This window comes from Tachypleus tridentatus, chromosome 1 (assembly GCF_004210375.1).
Source record: "Tachypleus tridentatus isolate NWPU-2018 chromosome 1, ASM421037v1, whole genome shotgun sequence".
NCBI lineage: Eukaryota > Metazoa > Arthropoda > Merostomata > Xiphosura > Limulidae > Tachypleus > Tachypleus tridentatus.
In genome coordinates this window covers 112,063,926-112,081,690 of record NC_134825.1, presented here as the reverse complement: position 1 = coordinate 112,081,690, position 17,765 = coordinate 112,063,926, and the positions used below count along the sequence as shown (strand labels likewise).

At 36.0% G+C, this 17,765-nt stretch overlaps 1 protein-coding gene across 1 annotated transcript in view; it reads right to left on the bottom strand.

Annotated features, from left to right (window-relative positions):
* Positions 1 to 10,624, bottom strand: part of LOC143258542 (neural cell adhesion molecule 2-like) — a 278,171-nt gene extending 267,547 nt beyond the window's left edge. The window contains exon 1 of the mRNA XM_076517686.1: positions 10,411 to 10,624. Coding sequence (XP_076373801.1) covers positions 10,411 to 10,471 — 61 coding nt within the window. The 5' untranslated portion in view covers positions 10,472 to 10,624. The remainder of the gene's footprint in view (positions 1 to 10,410) is intronic.
* Positions 10,625 to 17,765: the final 7,141 nt, after the last annotated feature.

Sequence of the window (17,765 nt, the reverse complement as noted above, 5' to 3'; positions counted from 1 at the left end):
AAGGTAAACCGACTAAAAGCAACAAAATGATTTATATTAGTTTTTTCTATAAGTTTTACCTTCTTTTTCTCCTCAGGGTTTCTCTATTCGTTCCTTTTGTAAGACTTTCTGAAAGTTTGGTAAAAATATTCATGGAATATGAAAGTAGATATTTCTTGAAGAATTAATCTGTTTTCTACTTGAAAACGAACTTTTAAGTTCGTGCAGTGTTACACACGAAGAATGAGTTTTTTTTACTTGGGTTTTTATTTCGTGATGAATATTGAATTTGCGTTGCTTGGTTCACTTTGTGAGAAGCCTCGTTCCCTGCCAGATTTGGAACGAAGCTTTTCACACCGAAGCTTCCGGTGTTAAAATAGTTTTAGTATGCAGTACTGCGTAGTTGTTTTGCCATTTCCAATTCTCTGACTACGTCACTAAACGGTAGTTTCCTTAGCTCTTAAAGATCAGTTGAAGATATGTTCTTTGTAAGAAAGGCTTAGCAGTCTGTCACTCATCGTAAGAAAGGCTTAGCAGTCTGTCACTCATTGTAAGAAAGGCTTAGCAGTCTGTCACTCAATGTAAGAAAGGCTTAGCAGTCTGTCACTCATTGTAAGAAAGGCTTAGCAGTCTGTCACTCATTGTAAGAAAGGCTTAGCAGTCTGTCACTCATTGTAAGAAAGGCTTAGCAGTATGTCACTCATTGTAAGAAAGACTTAGCAGTCTGTCACTCATTGTAAGAAAGGCTTAGCAGTCTGTCACTCGTAAGAAAGGCTTAGTAGTCTGTCACTTGTAAGAAAGGCTTAGCAGTCTGTCACTCATTGTAAGAAAGGCTTAGTAGTCTGTTACTCATTGTAAGAAAGGCTTAGTAGTCTGTCACTCGTAAGAAAGGCTTAGTAGTCTGTCACTCGTAAGAAAGGCTTAGCAGTCTGTCACTCATTGTAAGAAAGGCTTAGCAGTCTGTCACTCGTAAGAAAGGCTTAGCCGTCTGTCACTCATTGTAAGAAAGGCTTAGCAGTCTGTCACTCATTGTAAGAAAGGCTTAGTAGTCTGTCACTCATTGTAAGAAAGGCTTAGTAGTCTGTCACTCATTGTAAGAAAGATTTAGCAGTCTGTCACTCATTGTAAGAAAGGCTTAGTAGTCTGTCACTCATTGTAAGAAAGGCTTAGCAGTCTGTCACTCATTGTAAGAAAGATTTAGCAGTCTGTCACTCATTGTAAGAAAGGCTTAGTAGTCTGTCACTCATTGTAAGAAAGGCTTAGTAGTCTGTCACTCATTGTAAGAAAGATTTCGCAGTCTGTTACATATTATGAAAAAGGCTTAGCAGTCTGTTACTTATGAGTATTTGAAATCTGTTCATCGTCGTGGATTTTTTACATAGTTAATGATTAGAATATCCAGCTGTGCATTAGATGGTCCACGGTTCGAGTCGCGACATGTTGCTGAATACGCTCCACACTTTTAGCTCTGGAGTATTATAAGTATAACAGTAATTTCTACTACTTTGTTAGGTGCTGGCATACAATATGCAGCGGGTCCTGTTCCGTGATTTGTTTTATCGTAGGGAGTCTAGTGTTCAGCACACCAAAATGCGCACTGAACGGGCAAAGGCTCGATCCGTGATAGTTTGCTAAATACGCTACGTACTTTTAACTTTGGGAAGATGTTATAATTGTAACAGTCATTCTTGCTATTCGATTAACAAATCCAAATTGGTGGGGTGCTTTCCTGAAACCTTAGCTGCTCTATGAGGGGGGCGGTCTTGTTTTTAAAACTTACACTGTTAGCCTCCCAGAAAATGTTAAACCAATAACCACACGACTTCTAGGAACATACTGCAAAGTAAATAATAGCGTAACACCATGAGGATAGGTTAACTCTGATACTCTAAAGAATTAAACAAAAATTAAATCGGTGAGAATGTGAGGTCGAAGTATACGAACGTCCACGTCTCTTAGCAATAGTACTAAACATAACTGCTACCAGATGGCGCTGCATTAAAATATCGCTATACCAAAATGCTTAGGTAACACCAACTTTAAAAAATTATGTTTCAACCTTGAGTTTGTTTGTTGTAAGAGATGTAACTACAATATTCGCCCTGTTTATTGCTAATCAAACCCTAACAACGTATCTACTACCTAAATCGAATATCAACCAGTTCTAGCTGTCATCTCGTGTCTTAAATGTTAACGCCGGATGTGAACTTTTTTTGTCCTTCTCGGACTATAAGTCTGAAGATTCGTGATTCGCTTCACTTCACCGCAGAATAGCTCTCCATGCTTGGAGACCGAGGTTCTGGTTATAAGAGTGACAGTTAAATCCCACCATTCGGTGAAACAAGAATTGACCAAGAGTTGGCGGTGGGTGCTGCTGATTAAAGCTCTCCCTTTAGTCTGTCAGTTCAAAACTAAGGATATCCACTCGAAGATAACATTTTTCTTGTGTCTTCATACTAAATTCGGAAACGAAAAGATTTCTCGTGATAATATTTAAGTTTTAATTTACAGAAGATCTAGAGGGCGTTTATTGTGCGTGTGTGTGTTTTAATTCATGGTCACACAAGTCGATATTATACCAATCCTGTTAAACTGATTCGTCTAAGTGTTATTCTGGTGAACCTTTACGATCCACTCTTTGTCACGTTGTAACATACATAGAGTTGCAAGAAGATATTTTAAAGAGGTAAAAAGTGTACAGATTACGTAGTCTGATATAAAATTTCTTGTTCAATTATCTTAAAAACGTACTAACACATGCTACTTTTCCCTAAGGCTCAGCTTAAACCTCCTGCACAGACCATAGACACGATTCTATTCTAAATATTTAATTTATCTGCCCCTGTATATCTCCTTTCTCCTCATGGCATGTTTCCCGAGCATCAAGACCATTACCCGTAAGTAGTTACTTCGTGGGTAATTCATAAAGAGAAACGAACTAATTAAAAGAACATGTGTATGTTTTTATTACATTAGCAGTTCCCCCCCATTTCTGATATTTAATAATTCATTGTTAATGCGTTATTTTTCATATTCTATTACTCAGTTTGTTCGATGTTAAAAATGTTCCCCTAAAAACTGTTCCGTTTTATGAAATCTGTTGAATTGAAGTAACAGAACAGGTCGCCGCTGCATTCGAGAAATTTTCCGAACACGTGGAGTTTTCGGATGGCCTTTAATTATCTTGAGAGTTTAGAAGTCTGTTTTCCACAGTATGGAAGTGTTTTCTCTACACCAACTTTTATACCACGTCGACTTCATTAGTGCTGTTACAAGATGTATCTTGGTTATGTAAGAGGTGTGTGCTATCAAAGTGTTGTTGTTAAAATTATCACTGACTCTTTCATGGACACTACCTAATCTCGTGATGGTTCTGCGGTAATGGGCTTATTATGCTAGAATTCAAAGTTCAATCCCCGCCATCACATTATACCTCTAGGCATTTCAAGGTGAATCTCGGCGCTTAAACCCCACCCCATCTCCCTTTTGGCGAAGTGGTAAACCGGATAGGTTTATAACACTAGTATTCGAATTTCGATCCCTCACGAAGCACTGTGCCAGTACAGGTTCTTGGTGTGCAGTTTACACACGTTATTCATTAATTAAATGTTGATGGAACTTTAAGTTCTGTTAACTTCCTTTCTCATTTTGATAAGGTGTTTAATGTCGGATTCTAGACTGAGATATTTAGAAAGTCTAGCCGAATTTCCAAATAGCCTGTAAACTGTGCAGCATATTCTGAATAAGGTAAAACACAGAAAGGTGTGAGCTAAAACCCCTCTAAAGTGACACACAAAAATGTCTGAGATAAAATCTCACTATGGTGACACACAGAAAGATGTGAACTAAAACTCTAATAAAGTGACACACAGAAAGGTGTTGAATATTGTATTTTCAGAACTTGCCTTTTAAACAATAATAAAACTTGTTTATTCTGTTGTTAAAGTTTCGGATCAAACTGGTTTCCTCGAATAAACTGTTTAACACTTAAGACATCAGATAATAATTATATTAACATACTGAGTGAAAATATAATAGTAATATGGATATAGTTTACGGTTTGTAATTTAATATCTTATTAGAATACGGTATAATATCAGTAAACATTGCCAGTTTGGTATCAGAATTAAAGTACGTTTCATCAGATGGAACTCGTTAGGTTGACTTTAGTAAAGTGGTAATTCAGTTATGATTTTCAGCTGTATTGTGCATGAGCTGGCTAAACATTGAACTATAAGTTTACACAGGAGGCTGTCTTCATTCAAGGATATACAATTGACTGTGTCTCCAGCAATGGCAAACAATAAACCTTCGAAGTTCTCGATTCGTTAAGACTGATATTAGGCTTAAGGGAACCACCACCAGTAAAGGTCTAACGACAAATGATCAAACTATACTTTACCAGAATAACAGCTTGGGTTTGTCAAAGATTAATTGTTTGTAGCCTTAATTATTATGTTAAATCCAAAATGGTGTTAACTCTACTGCGTGTAATTTATATTGTAGGCTTAGTTATTATGTTAAACCTAATATGATATTAACCCTACTACGTGTAATCTACAGTTATGGTCTTAATTATTATGTTAAATCCAAAATGGTGTTAACCCTACTGCGTGTAATTTATATTGTAGGCTTAGTTATTATGTTCAACCTAACACGATATTAACCCTACTACGTGTAATCTACAGTTGTGGTCTTAATTATTGTATAAAACTCAGCATGATTTTTAACCCTAATGTGAGTAATCTATAGCTTTAGCCATGCAAATAAAATGATTACGTCTACGAAGTTTATCATATTATAGAGGGAGCAAGAATGGGATGTTTGATACATCGAAAGTCCTAAATCTTGTTGTTGGTGGTGGTATTCAGGTACAAAACTTTACAATGAGCTATTAAAACCCGTATTTTGGTTTGTAAACCATCAAAGCTCATCTAATTCATTTTACTTTTAATATGGCGTGATTTTGTCAGCTTAGCTACTCGTACGAAATTTTTTTTCTAGACAAAATTTAAATTTTTTTAAATATCCTAACAACTAATTATTCACTAATTTCACTAATGGATTTATACGTGTTTACGATTCAGTATGATGACTGTTATAACACAAAAGGTTAAGATGCAGCTTCTAATCAGGCCGAATAGTCGTTATGTCACAGTTATTTTTCTTCTGCGTCAGCCACTTTAAAGAAACAAGTTATCAAAGAAGATAGTTACAATCCTGTTAACTCTGTATTTACTGATGGGTTTTATTACGAATATGAGTTCCGTGAAATCAATGACTCAGTTCTTAATGTAATAGTTACCATGTAGTAACGTTCAGTTCTTAATGTAATAGTTACTATGTAGTAACGTTCAGTTCTTAATGTTATAGGTACTATGTTGTAACGTTCAGTTCTGAATGTAATACTTAGTATGTAGTAATGTGCCCCTTGCTGGTACAGTGATAAATCTACGGATTTACAACGCTAAAATCAGAGGTTCGATTTCCTTCGGTGGACACAGCAGAGAACCCGATGTTGCTTTTCTATAAGAAAAACACACAAAACACATGTAGTAACGTTCAGTTTTGAATGTAATAGTATGTAGTAACGCTCATTTTCCAAATTTGGTTTGGATACGTTTTCTCAAATGTTGAAATAACACTGAAAACATTAGCACAGAAACCGGTGATCGTTACGTGAAAGAAAATGGTTTTATTGCTTACTCGATATGTGAAACCATAGCCCTAAAATAAAGTATTTCAAAGTCTACTCTTTATTTCTACTAGCTAGCTTCCTGTTCGAATGGGGCAGATTAGTCATTAGAAGCGAATAAAGTGTGGTACTTTGCGGGGAAGTATGCTTTGCATAGCACTCATATTTGCGATTCGTTCAATTTATAGACTGTAATTTAGGCGCGCTTGGGCCTTGTCATAAAAGGACTTCATAGTGTTTATTTAAGAGTCAGTAGTCTTAACGTCCTTATTATAAACGGCGTAACGGAAGTTACGTTTTTTTTCTGTTACCATCTTGTATTTTCTAACACCGTAGAAGTTGATTTATCAGAGCTCTAGGAACAACAGTTAAGCCTAAAATAAGTTTCACAAAACTTTAATATTCATCATGTTTCTGAAAAAGAATCGTGTATCACTTGATATCAGAGAACGTATCGTAAGCCTAGAGAAAAGGCTTACCCCTAGTCAATGTCGTAGAAAGAAAGTTCCACGTGGATGAAACAATCCAATTATTGAAACAATTCCAATTTCTCTAACTCCATTATTTATTTATTTTCAACGAAAATCCCAGGTTGCTCTTCCCTTTACTCTTCATTTCAAACTTCTGTATAAAATATATCTATGCATTGGAGCAGTAGTGAATAGGTAAGTGATTATTAGAGGTCGAATGGTTAGGAAGATAACTGGAAAAGTTTATGTTGCCAGACGACATCAAATCGAACTACAGAGGCCGCGAAGTTTACCATCCTTCATATCTATGTCTCGTGGATACAAATTGCAGCTACGTATATTACGCTATCAGTTCCCGCCAAATTGCCTAAACGTTTTATGAGTCGGTCCGGCATGGCCAGGCATTTAGGGCACTCGACTTGTGATCCGAGGGACGCGGGTTTGAATCCCCGTTACACCAAACGTGCTCTCCCTTTCAGTCGTGGGGGCGTTATAATATGACGCTCAATCCCACTATTCGTTGGTAAAAAGTAACCCAAGAATTAGCGATGAATGGTGATGACTAGCTGCCTTCTCTCTAGTCTTACACTGCTAAATTAGGGATGGATAACGCAGATAGCCATCGTCTAGCTTTGCGCGAAATTTAAAAATAAACAAACGTCGTATGAGACCAAGAGAATGTATGGGAAGAGAGCCCGTGATGGTCGGGGCTTCTGTTTTCAGCTCTCCACAAACTAAAAATCTAAGTAATTATTTTAATAAAACTACTTAAAAAAAAAGACTTCCGGGCATGGCTCAGTGATAAGCATACTATGAGTGCAAATCCAAGAGTTGGTGGTTCGCGTTCCGTTGCTGTTAAAATGTGCTCCGCTTTTTAAGGCCATGAGCGCATTATAAGTGTGGCAGCAAACACACCAAACTAAAAACGGAATTATTCAATTTTGTATTCCGTGTAATGTTTACACGCTTAATTTATTTTAAAAGTAAAAACCTAGTTTTTGTTCGTAATTTGAGCTTTAACATTGATTCACGTGCAAAACTTCGAGTACCCTCTTTGCCCCCTAGCGGCTAAGCTGAACGTCTCTTAGCTTATGACACTAAAAATCGTGCTCAGACACCCGTAATGGGCACATTCCAAATAGCCCATCGTGAAGCTTTGTACAAACAGAGAAATAAACAAGCAACCTTTTTGGTTGTCTGTAAGCTTGAAGTCTAAATTTTGGGGCTCGATCCCTTTGATGACGGACAATTCAAGCAACCCACTGTGCAGCATTTCCTCTGACGGAAACTTCTTCAGTTTTAGAATTTGATGACAAATTCTAAAGGAATGACTATTATAAATAAAAACAAACACCTTGATCTAACAACAACTTACACTAAAAAAAGCCTGCACGTACAGATATGAAAATGTTCGACTCACAAGAGTGTGGTTTGTTTGGGTTCCTCATAAGAAATCCAACAACAGGAAGATGAGAAAATATTTTCTGTACCAGATAATAACATTACGTTTTGGTCTGTTCTCATTTACTCTTCACCGGATGCGTGATGAGACGTGGCTGAAATAAACACGAGCGAGCACGTGGTTTGATACTCTGTTTCATTTTCTTATTAACAAACAACGATTCACCAGTGAACCCTGTGAGTGTCAGTTCGACACGGCTCTGCATGCAGATCGTGACTTTAAGAAAATATCGAACCGAAAATCACGTGCAGGTTTTCGAACGGAACGAAAAGGTTTGGTTGTCGTTCAGAATTATGTGATAAAAGTAAACGACGGTTGACGTAAAGGAAGTGGTTTAACAAAACCAGACACTTCTAGCAAGCTGCATCTTCAACTTAGTAGAAACTTTGTAACTTACGTGTTATGAATCAGTTACGCCCTGTAACGTTCAGAACTGAAAGATTTCATTAAGTTTTGTAATGCTTAGAAATGAGCAGATTGTATTACGATTTAAAATGTTCAAAACTGAACAGATCCCGTTAGGTCTTGTAATGCTTAGAACTGAACAGGCTCAGTTGGGTACTGTAATGTTCAGATCTGGACAGATTCCGTTAGGTCTTGTAATGCTTAGAACTGAACAGGTTCAGTTGGGTACTGTAATATTAACGTCTACAGTTTAAGTGGTCATAAGATAAAGTACATTATTAAGTCACATTATATCAGAATTCGACTAAACAGATAAATGTGAGATTTATTTGTGTAAGAGAGGTAAAAAATACCACACGAACCATAACAGTTTTCGAATACGAGTGCCTGGATCTGGAACCTTTATATCAGTTTCCTTAACGAGTCTCATTGGTCGAAAGACGGGGTATGAAACGTTTTGTGTTATTTTACCTTTGTTTCTACGATAGTAGTTCAAACCAATATAACTTCCGTGTTTTATAAATAAGAAATCATATTGTTACTTACACTAACAGTATTGGTTACTGTTTTGAATTAAGCACAAAGCTACACAATGGGCTCTCTGTGCTCTGCTCATCACGGGTATTGAAACCCGGATTTTAGTGTTGTAAGTCTGCAGACATACCGCTGAGCCACTGGGGGGGGGTAACAGTATAGTCGTTTGATTTAGTATATCAATTGGTATTGCTTTTCCTAATTTGTCCCTCGATGGGAGGGCAGTAAGTCTACGAATTTACAGTACTAAAATCAGAGATTCGATTCCGCTCGGTGGTCACAGCAGATAACCCGCCGTGGCTTTGCTATAAGAAAGCATTTTTTTAATTTTAATTTTCGAGATGGTCCACTTACAGTTCGAAGCTTCTCGTGGGTTTAGCGTCAGTTGCATTAACTTGGAGAATGGGGTTGGAAGCTTTGAAATAGGTTATTAATTTTGTAGTCACTTAAGAATGTTCGTGAGCGTGACTTTAAAAGTCGATTATGTTTATAAATCCATCTTTTTTTTTTAAGGGGGAAGGAATGAAAAATAGTTTGAACTGGTTTTCTTTGTTACTCAAGAGAACCAGCAATTTTCTCGCAAAGAGCAAACCAGTTTTCGTAAAGAAAGACTTATCTCTGTGAATGTGTCGGGAAGTTTCAGTTTGATGGAAATATGGAACCAGATAATCCTCGTGACATCTTTGATAATAGATGTTAAGTGATAGAAGTTTGACTGTCTTACAAACAGTATGTCAGCGGAAGAAAGTATCTACAGTCGTTTATCAACAAGTTATTTAACGATATGTGACAGTAGGACAGTATTGCATTACTGGATTCTACAGATCAGAGACAGATTGGTACTCCGTAGATGCGTGTATACATATATATAATAAACTTTAACTGTTAGCTTTTATATATATATATATAGCTCTAATTGTTAGTTTGGTATATATATATATATATAAACTTTAATAAACTTTAGTTGTTACCTTGATATATAAATATATATATATATCATCTGTTTCTTCGTACAAACATGGGTTGACGAAATAGATGGTATTAGCTATTCATATTTTAAGACGTCCCATCTACTGGTATCTCAAGACCATCATGGTCTTTACTTGGAAGAAATACTGGTTCTTTGAAGTAATACAAGTTTGAAAGCAGCTGAAACGTTATACAACTAATGAAAGAATGTTTGTTGAACAAACTACAAGACGAGCTTATCAGGAGGTCGTTGAATTTTTTATATGAAACTTAGTTTCTGAATATTAAAAATCAGTGTGTCCATTCAAGAAACAATGTAATTATTTTCATCATAAATGTTTTTAGTATAATTTATTTTAAGGAATACGTTTATTCTCGACTGTTTTGTGTTTAATCAAATTTCCAATTCATATCGAGTTTAACCATATTTCTAGTGGTTTAATCAAATTTTGTATTAGTTAAAAAAAAAACCGACACCAATCTTTGTTAGATTGCCCTGGGGAGGACCACAAGAACTAACGTAGCTGTTTCTTTTAGGTTTATAGGACAATTGTCATCACGGTTATATTTGTTAGCGTGCAAAGTTGGATCGCTGAAAATAGTTGTTTTTTATAATACGGGACAATGTACAAAAATATTATTTATAGCTCATATTTCTCGCTATAAATCATTCACCTCTAAGCCGTAAAGAAATCGGAAAAAAAATACTCTCAAAGACGTGTATAAACAGAAAACGAAAAGTAACTCCCAAGAAAAACATTTCAACGCAAAACACATAAGTTGCCGAGTGCAAAATAAGAACATAAAAGTGTAAAGTCACATATCTAAATAAATATAAACCAAAATATATCAGTGTTAACTTACGAGTTTACTTGTAATGCTGTTGTTCGACTTACCCTCGAGGTTAGAGGTAAGAAGAAGTGTCACTAATAAACATATATCAACGTTGTATTTCATTCTAGAAGAAGGTGCAGACGACCCGCTGTATGTTGTCAAGTCTATTCAATTAATCTTTCAGGCCTGAACCAACTTTGTAGCGAGTAATTATATTTCTCTCTCTTTTGTTTTCCTTTTCTTGCTCTTTAGGCGAGAAGGGTTTGTGTGACTCTTCGAAGATTGTATTTTTTTAAACCACAAACTAACTTGAGTCACTTATCGCTGGAAGTCAGTAGAATACAATAGCCACTGCGTGTAATGTCGAAAAGCGGTACCTCGCATATCGATCGCTGAAAATCTCCTAAAACGTAGGTGGCGCTACAGGGTATACCTTGTGTCGGAGTAATTCGAGAATCCGATTTAACCTGTGGCAGATTAGGATTAATAAATGTTTCATAAGATTTTTATTCCAGTTGTGTTGTTTTTATCAGAAGCCTTCTCTACGTTCTCTCTGTCTGCTGTTTTATGTCGACGAGTTTAGTTACGCGGAGTAATCTTCGATTACATTCATTGATGTTTTGAATTAAGCACAAAGCTAAACAATGGGCTATCTGTGCTCTACCCACCACGGGTATCGAAACCCGGTTTTAGCAAGTCCAAAGACATACCGCTGAGCCACTGGGGGGGGCTCGATTAGACTCAATAAACTACTTTATAATTTATTTCACTACTAAAATATCACTGTTGAAATCGTGAAATTAGATTTATTTCTTTTTATGCCCGCCCGAGTTGTTGAGGTCTGTGAAATACTGGACATTACCGTTTGTTCTCGTCTTAACAGAAGCCGAACAAACTATTTCCAGTGATGTATAAATTCATTTAATGAACAAGAACCGAACGCATCATGTTCTCAGAACCGACGAAACTGTTGAAAAATTGTTCATTTATATTTCAATAAAATTATTCTTATCTTGATAGTAGGTTTTATTGGTTGATATTTTAGGTTTATCTCACTAACTATCTCGATCGGGTGCAGCTTATATCTCGCATGCCAGGTTTTGAATCGAAGGGTCCGGGGTTCGAGCTGTTGACGCGTTTTAAAACAAACGACAGATGTTTTAATTCGGTTCATAACGTTGATAAAAGCCCTTTATAACTGTGTAAATTGTTAACTGTCTTTCATCTAGTCGGAAGTTCGAAATGAGAAAGAATGAAATGAAAAAATATTGTAACAAAGTAAGGAAATAATTTTGAAAATCCTGCGTTGTAACAAAGAAAGTTATATAGAAAACCTGTATTGTAACAAAGTAATACAGAAAACCTGCTTTCTAACAAACAAGGGAGACAGTGAACCTTGCATTGTAATAATTTAGGAAACAGAACAGTATAGCGATTGTAACAAACTTGGGGGTTAAATTAGCTCGTGTTACTTACTGTCTGTATGACTTTGATACACGCTTTACCTCAAACAAATAAAGCGTCCAATAAATTATTTTTTATTCCAGTGTGAGAGACGGCCAGTACTAGTTTTGAATTTCAACTTCAATAATTATTTATATAAAGTCGAATTTTATATTCGTCTTCTTTTAGTTGATCGCTGCTATATAAATAGTTGTCTTAAGTTTTAAAACTTGAAATCCATTCGAGATTTGGCCATAAGAAAAACGCGGAATATCTTGGCATCAGGTTTTACGGTAAACTGAAACTTTGTAAACAAAAGAACTGGATCAGTTTCTCTGTATGGCTGGTCGTTGAGAGGTTGTGAATCGGGAAATCCGTGGCTCGCGTCTCGTCGCTACAAATATCCTGAACTCGAACTTCTAGACCGTGGATGCGTTATAAGAGTGGTTGTCAGGTGTCACTATACTGTTACTAAGAGAGTATACTAACTGCTTGCGGTGGGCATTGTTAACTTGTTACCTTTGTTTTAGTCTGTCATTTGAAAGGTCGATACGGCTAGCACAGATAGCCATTGTGTGGCTTTTCGTGAATATCTGTGGTAAAAAACATTTTTCTTCTATTTCGATACTAATAAACGTGAATTATAAACGATTTAGTTTCTGTAGTAATGTTGTTAGTAAAAATCAGGACAGCAATAGAATGTTGGCAAAAGTAACGTCGTAAATACAAGACAGTACAACAACATCTACATAACTTACGTCGTACGTAGAAAACAGTACAACAACATCTACAGAACTAACGTCGTAAGTAGAAGACAGTAAAACAACATCTATAGAACTTACATCGTAAGTAGAAGACAGTACAACAACATCTATAGAACTTACGTCGTAAGTAGAAAACAGTACAACAACATCTATAGAACTTACGTCGTAAGTAGAAGACAGTACAACAACGTCTATAGAACTATAACGTCGTACGTAGAAAACAGTACAACATCTATAGAACTTACGTCGTAAGTAGAAAACAGTACAACAACATCTATAGAACTAAGGAAAAGACAATCTCTTAATGACACATCTCTCCCATAGCTGAATGAAACTTTGGACGTCCACTGAGAAAGGATTACGGTTCCGATACTGGCACGTATATAACATTGATATTCGAAGACTAGAATGATATTGTCTACTTACTAGAGATGTGGTATGCACGTGAAAAAGGAAGAAAGGACTAGAGTTTATTGCGCTGGAAATTCTGTTTTCTCGTCGATAGAGGTCTCCCGCGTAAAGGTCGTAACACCTAGGCGGCTAACCGTTAAGACTGGGAAGTTATAACCTTAAAATTCCTGGTTCGATCCTTGTTGCGTATGCAGACATGATTTGCTCTAAACACGTTGTAACGAATAATATATAAAACCTAACGTCGTTTTTTTTTAAAAATCTCTTCTTCTATTAACGTGTTTTGTTTAGTTTTTTGGGTCAATATAACGTTAATTTACACGGATGTTGTCAAGACCAAATAGTATAACTTGACCAATGCTTTTATATTACACCCTTGGAACCAAAATACGGGGTGTGTGGGCAATATATTTCTAATATTTTCTTTGGTAACCGCTGAACTATGCACGAGTTTTAGTTGGTTTAAGTAAGATAAACAAAAAATTGAACATATTGCTTATATGTCATATCTTATTTCTATAAGATCGTTTGCAGAAAGCCATGCAAAGGAAGGCAGCTAGTTAACGGTGCTCATCGCCAACTGTTTAGCTACCTATGTTTTCAAAATTAGGACAGAGGTTTGTGATAACGAGACGTGAACCATAATTACCCAGATTAGTCCGTGCACGAAAACCACTAGGCCACATCGGTCCATTTCTTACTTATAAATATAACCTCTAATATAAACTAATAAAATCGCATTTAACGCACGCGCTATATTTTTGTCACTCGAGAAATAAACATAGCATCAATTTTGAAAGTGGGAACTTGATACTGACACTGTCAGACAGACACTGTGAGTGATAGTTCTGGTACAACTAGATAAAACAGTGTATATATATTCGCGTTTTTCTTCATTGATTCATCCGAAAAACACTTTTACGCATTACGCACATATCAACTCGAAGGTTAGAAAGTGGATTATGGAAAACCGAACCATTCAAATCTCTTTTCACTCACAACGGCGAATTGTCGATTTTTGTAATAACACTTACTTAGGCCTAGCGAAAGGATAGAAAAGAAAAACAAACTAAAACCGACTCTGAGGAGCCTTGTGTAGAATTAAGATAACCGAGTTAATACAGAATGAATTGGGTATTTCTGGAAATTGAATTTCACAATAAAGTTTCGAGTCTTTCACATTTTACTGACAAGACAGAAGCGAGATTAATTCTGTCAAGTATTTCGCATGTCGTCGCTGTAGGTTTTTCGTGTCTTAAATAAACAGAATCATTTAGAACTAACTTCTCAAATTCCTAATAAACACAAAAATCATAAAAACAGGAGAGTTTGTTTTGTTTTTGAATTTCGCGCAAAGCTACTCGAGGGCTGTCTGCGCTAGCCGTCCCTAATTTTGCATTGTAAGACTGGAGGGAAGGCAGCTAGTCATCACCACCCACCACTAACTCTTGGACCACTCTTTTACCAACGAATAGTGGGATCGACTGTAACATTATAACGCCTTAACGGCTGAAAGGGCGAGCATGTTTGATGCGACCGGGATTCAAACCCGCGACCCTCGGATTACGAGTCGAACGCCTTAACATGCTTGGCCATGCCGGGCCATTCAGGAGAGAGATCCACACTCAAATGGAGACTCTGCTCATGCGCAGATCCATAAGTCGTTAGCCAATTAAATTGAAATTCCCTTCATGAAAAATAAAGTTTTTCAAAGATAAATATAATATATAAATATAAATATAATTGTATTTATAAAATCAGAACTTAAATCTTGACAAAATTATAGAGTTTTACTTTTGTTTAATGTGCGTAGACAAAATATTTCGCGTATAGGTTACAAATATTATTTTCTTTATTTGTAGCTCCATCTGGTGGCGATTTAAAAACTTTTCCTCTTTCTTTTTTTAAGGGTCTATAAACTAAAACTTTTATACTATTTTGCATCAATTAAGAGTCGAACTTTTCTCCCTTCTAACTTTGCTTTAAAGAAACGGAACTTAATCGATGCCTGTGGAGCAGAAATAATGGGTTTTCCTTGTATCACCCTCTGGTGATAAAAAGCGGAAACTAAATACACGAAGCTTGTGTTAACAACCCGGGAAAGAACTTTTATACCGCACAACAACGAGAAACAAAACTCGCAGAACGACAAAACCACGACGTGAATGATCGTTACATTTTCTTTCGTCTTGTATATGATAGTATTGGAACCTAAAAAGAGTTTACATTTTTTTTTTTTTACAACCTCAATGGAGTTTTTTCTTATATGGAATAATAAACACATTCAGAAGGAAAAATAAGTCGTAAAGTTTACAAAAAATCGCAAAATCATGTTATTATCACAGGAACTTCACGGTACAATACAGGTATATAGAGAGATGACTTTCGTTGTTTGTTTCTGAATTTCGCTCAAAGCTACACGAGAGCTAATCTGCGCTAGCTGTCTCTAATTGATTGAGCTGAACATCACTTACCTACGTGTTAAGGCTTATACGATTTTATATTTTAAAGTCTTGTACACCTACAGATGTTTGTTTTACTATTTTGAACACGATAACGTGTAACTAAAGTGTCAACTTTATTCTATAAATGTTTATATTGTGATTCAAAGACACTGGCGTATCTGCGGGTGTTTATATTGATTTTTAAGGACACTAGTGTTTATCTACAAATGTTTATATGTGTTTAAAGACAATTATGTGTATATACAAATGTTTATATTATTCTCTGAAGAGACTGGCGTGTATTTACTAATATTTATGTTTAAAAAACACTTTTGTGTATCTACAAATGTTTATATTATTAGCTGAAGGCACTGGTGTATATCTACATATGTTTATATTTCTGTTAAAAAGACGCCTGGTGTGTCTAAAAAGTGGTTTTCAAGTAAATAAAGAGCAGGATATTGTGAAGATAAAATTGTTTATGATAAATAATTCGTGAGTTTTTGCTGTAATTATTCTCTTAGAAATTCGGAAGTAATAAAACCAGAACTAATTTTTTGGCGTTTGACTTAGGACTTATATAATTTGGAGCTCAATTCATGCGTTATTTTCTAATCAGATAACCCTTTCTGGGTGCTTATAGAATTTCGCGTAAAGATACACGAGTACTGCGTGCGTTAGTCCTCCCTAATTTTAAAAGTAACAAGAAAGGAAAGCAGCTAGTGAATATTACCTTCCGGGCCCTGCGTGGCGTTTTACTCGTAATTCGAGGGTCGCGGGTTCGAATCCCGGTCGCACCCAAAATATGCTCGCCCTTTCATCCGTGGGGACGTTATTATGTGACGCTCAATCTCACTATTCGTTGGTAAAAGAGTAGCCCCTGAGTTCGCGGTGGGTGGTAATGACTAGCTGCTTTCCTTTTAGTCTTAAATTGCTAAATTAGGGACGGCTAGCGCAGATAGCTCTCGAGTAGCTATGTGCGAAATTCAAAACAAAACAAAATATTGCCTTCCGCCAACTCTTGCGACTCGTAGATTGCAAGTCCAACTTATAACCGCCAGGACATGGTAGGCCTTTCAGTTTGCAGCTTTACACTAAAACAGTTATAAAACATCTTAAAACTGCATTCAAAAGGACAAAACAAAAACTATTTTACCGATAGAATGAAACGCTGAAGCTAACGATAAATAAATGTTTCAGGGTCTAGTGTTTCTAGCGTCGTAACTCGTAGGTTGTAACTTTTATTGATTTAATAATAGAGAAAGACAAGCACAGGCCCTGTTGGGCATTAGTTTTGTTTTTGAGAAAGAATTGCATGTCATCAGTTCTATTGTTGAAAAAGTAACTTTACTACCAGAGACTTTTTTGAGTCCTAGTGTTTAGCCCCAAACTAATTCGACAAAAATAAAATACTGAAAACTCTATGGGAGGGGCACTTTCTATTAAAAGTCTTATTTACAACGTAATGACAGCTCGTGTTACTGTTCCACGAACACACAAATTAGTATTCGTTGTCGTTGATTTTACGGTCATCAAGGAAACTGAAAAGCACCACCTTCTTTTTAATACTTGTTATAAGGAGAAAAGCTATTAACGCATTAAGTACAATAATAATTAATTCGGCTTTTCCAGGCGATCAACAGCTGGCGCTGTCCGAAATGAATAATCAGTGTTAAATGGTGTGTGTAATTATATTTGGTTTCGGTTTCGGTTTCGGTTCTTCGTGATCAATACTCGTAGAAAGAAAGCAAAAAGTATTATGCAAGCCAAGTAATCGTGGAAAATATTTTTTTAAGAATGCACAACACAAAAAAAGTGTTTACTGGGCGACGTATTGTGCGTTTTTTTAAACATCTCATATGTGCGTCATCGGAGTTGTGTTAAATGTCGATATAGTTACGTCAAATAATTAATATAAAACTAATTTTTTTCAAAATTATTCTAAAAAAAAAGTCGATTGGTACAAATGAAACGAAACAGACTTAAGCCTTGTTATAAGTAAAATGATACAGACTCTGCAGTAGTATAGGAAAGAATTGCGACGTGGGGGGCAGTTAGATACACAGATTTTTGCAATGAAATTTTACGGGTGATATACGTAAAAGTGGGGACGCTACAGCACCCACAGTGCCCCCACTTTCGACACCTATTCTGCAAATCTTGATATGAATAAAACGTTACAAATCTTAGCTTTAACAGGAATAAAACAATGCAGAGTTAAGACTTGATATAAATAAAACTATATAATCTTAAGCCTAGATACGTATAAAATGATAAAAAGTTAAGCCTAAATATGGGTAAAAAGCGATACAGACTTAAGCCTAGATACGAATAAAAGAGTACGGAGTTAAACCT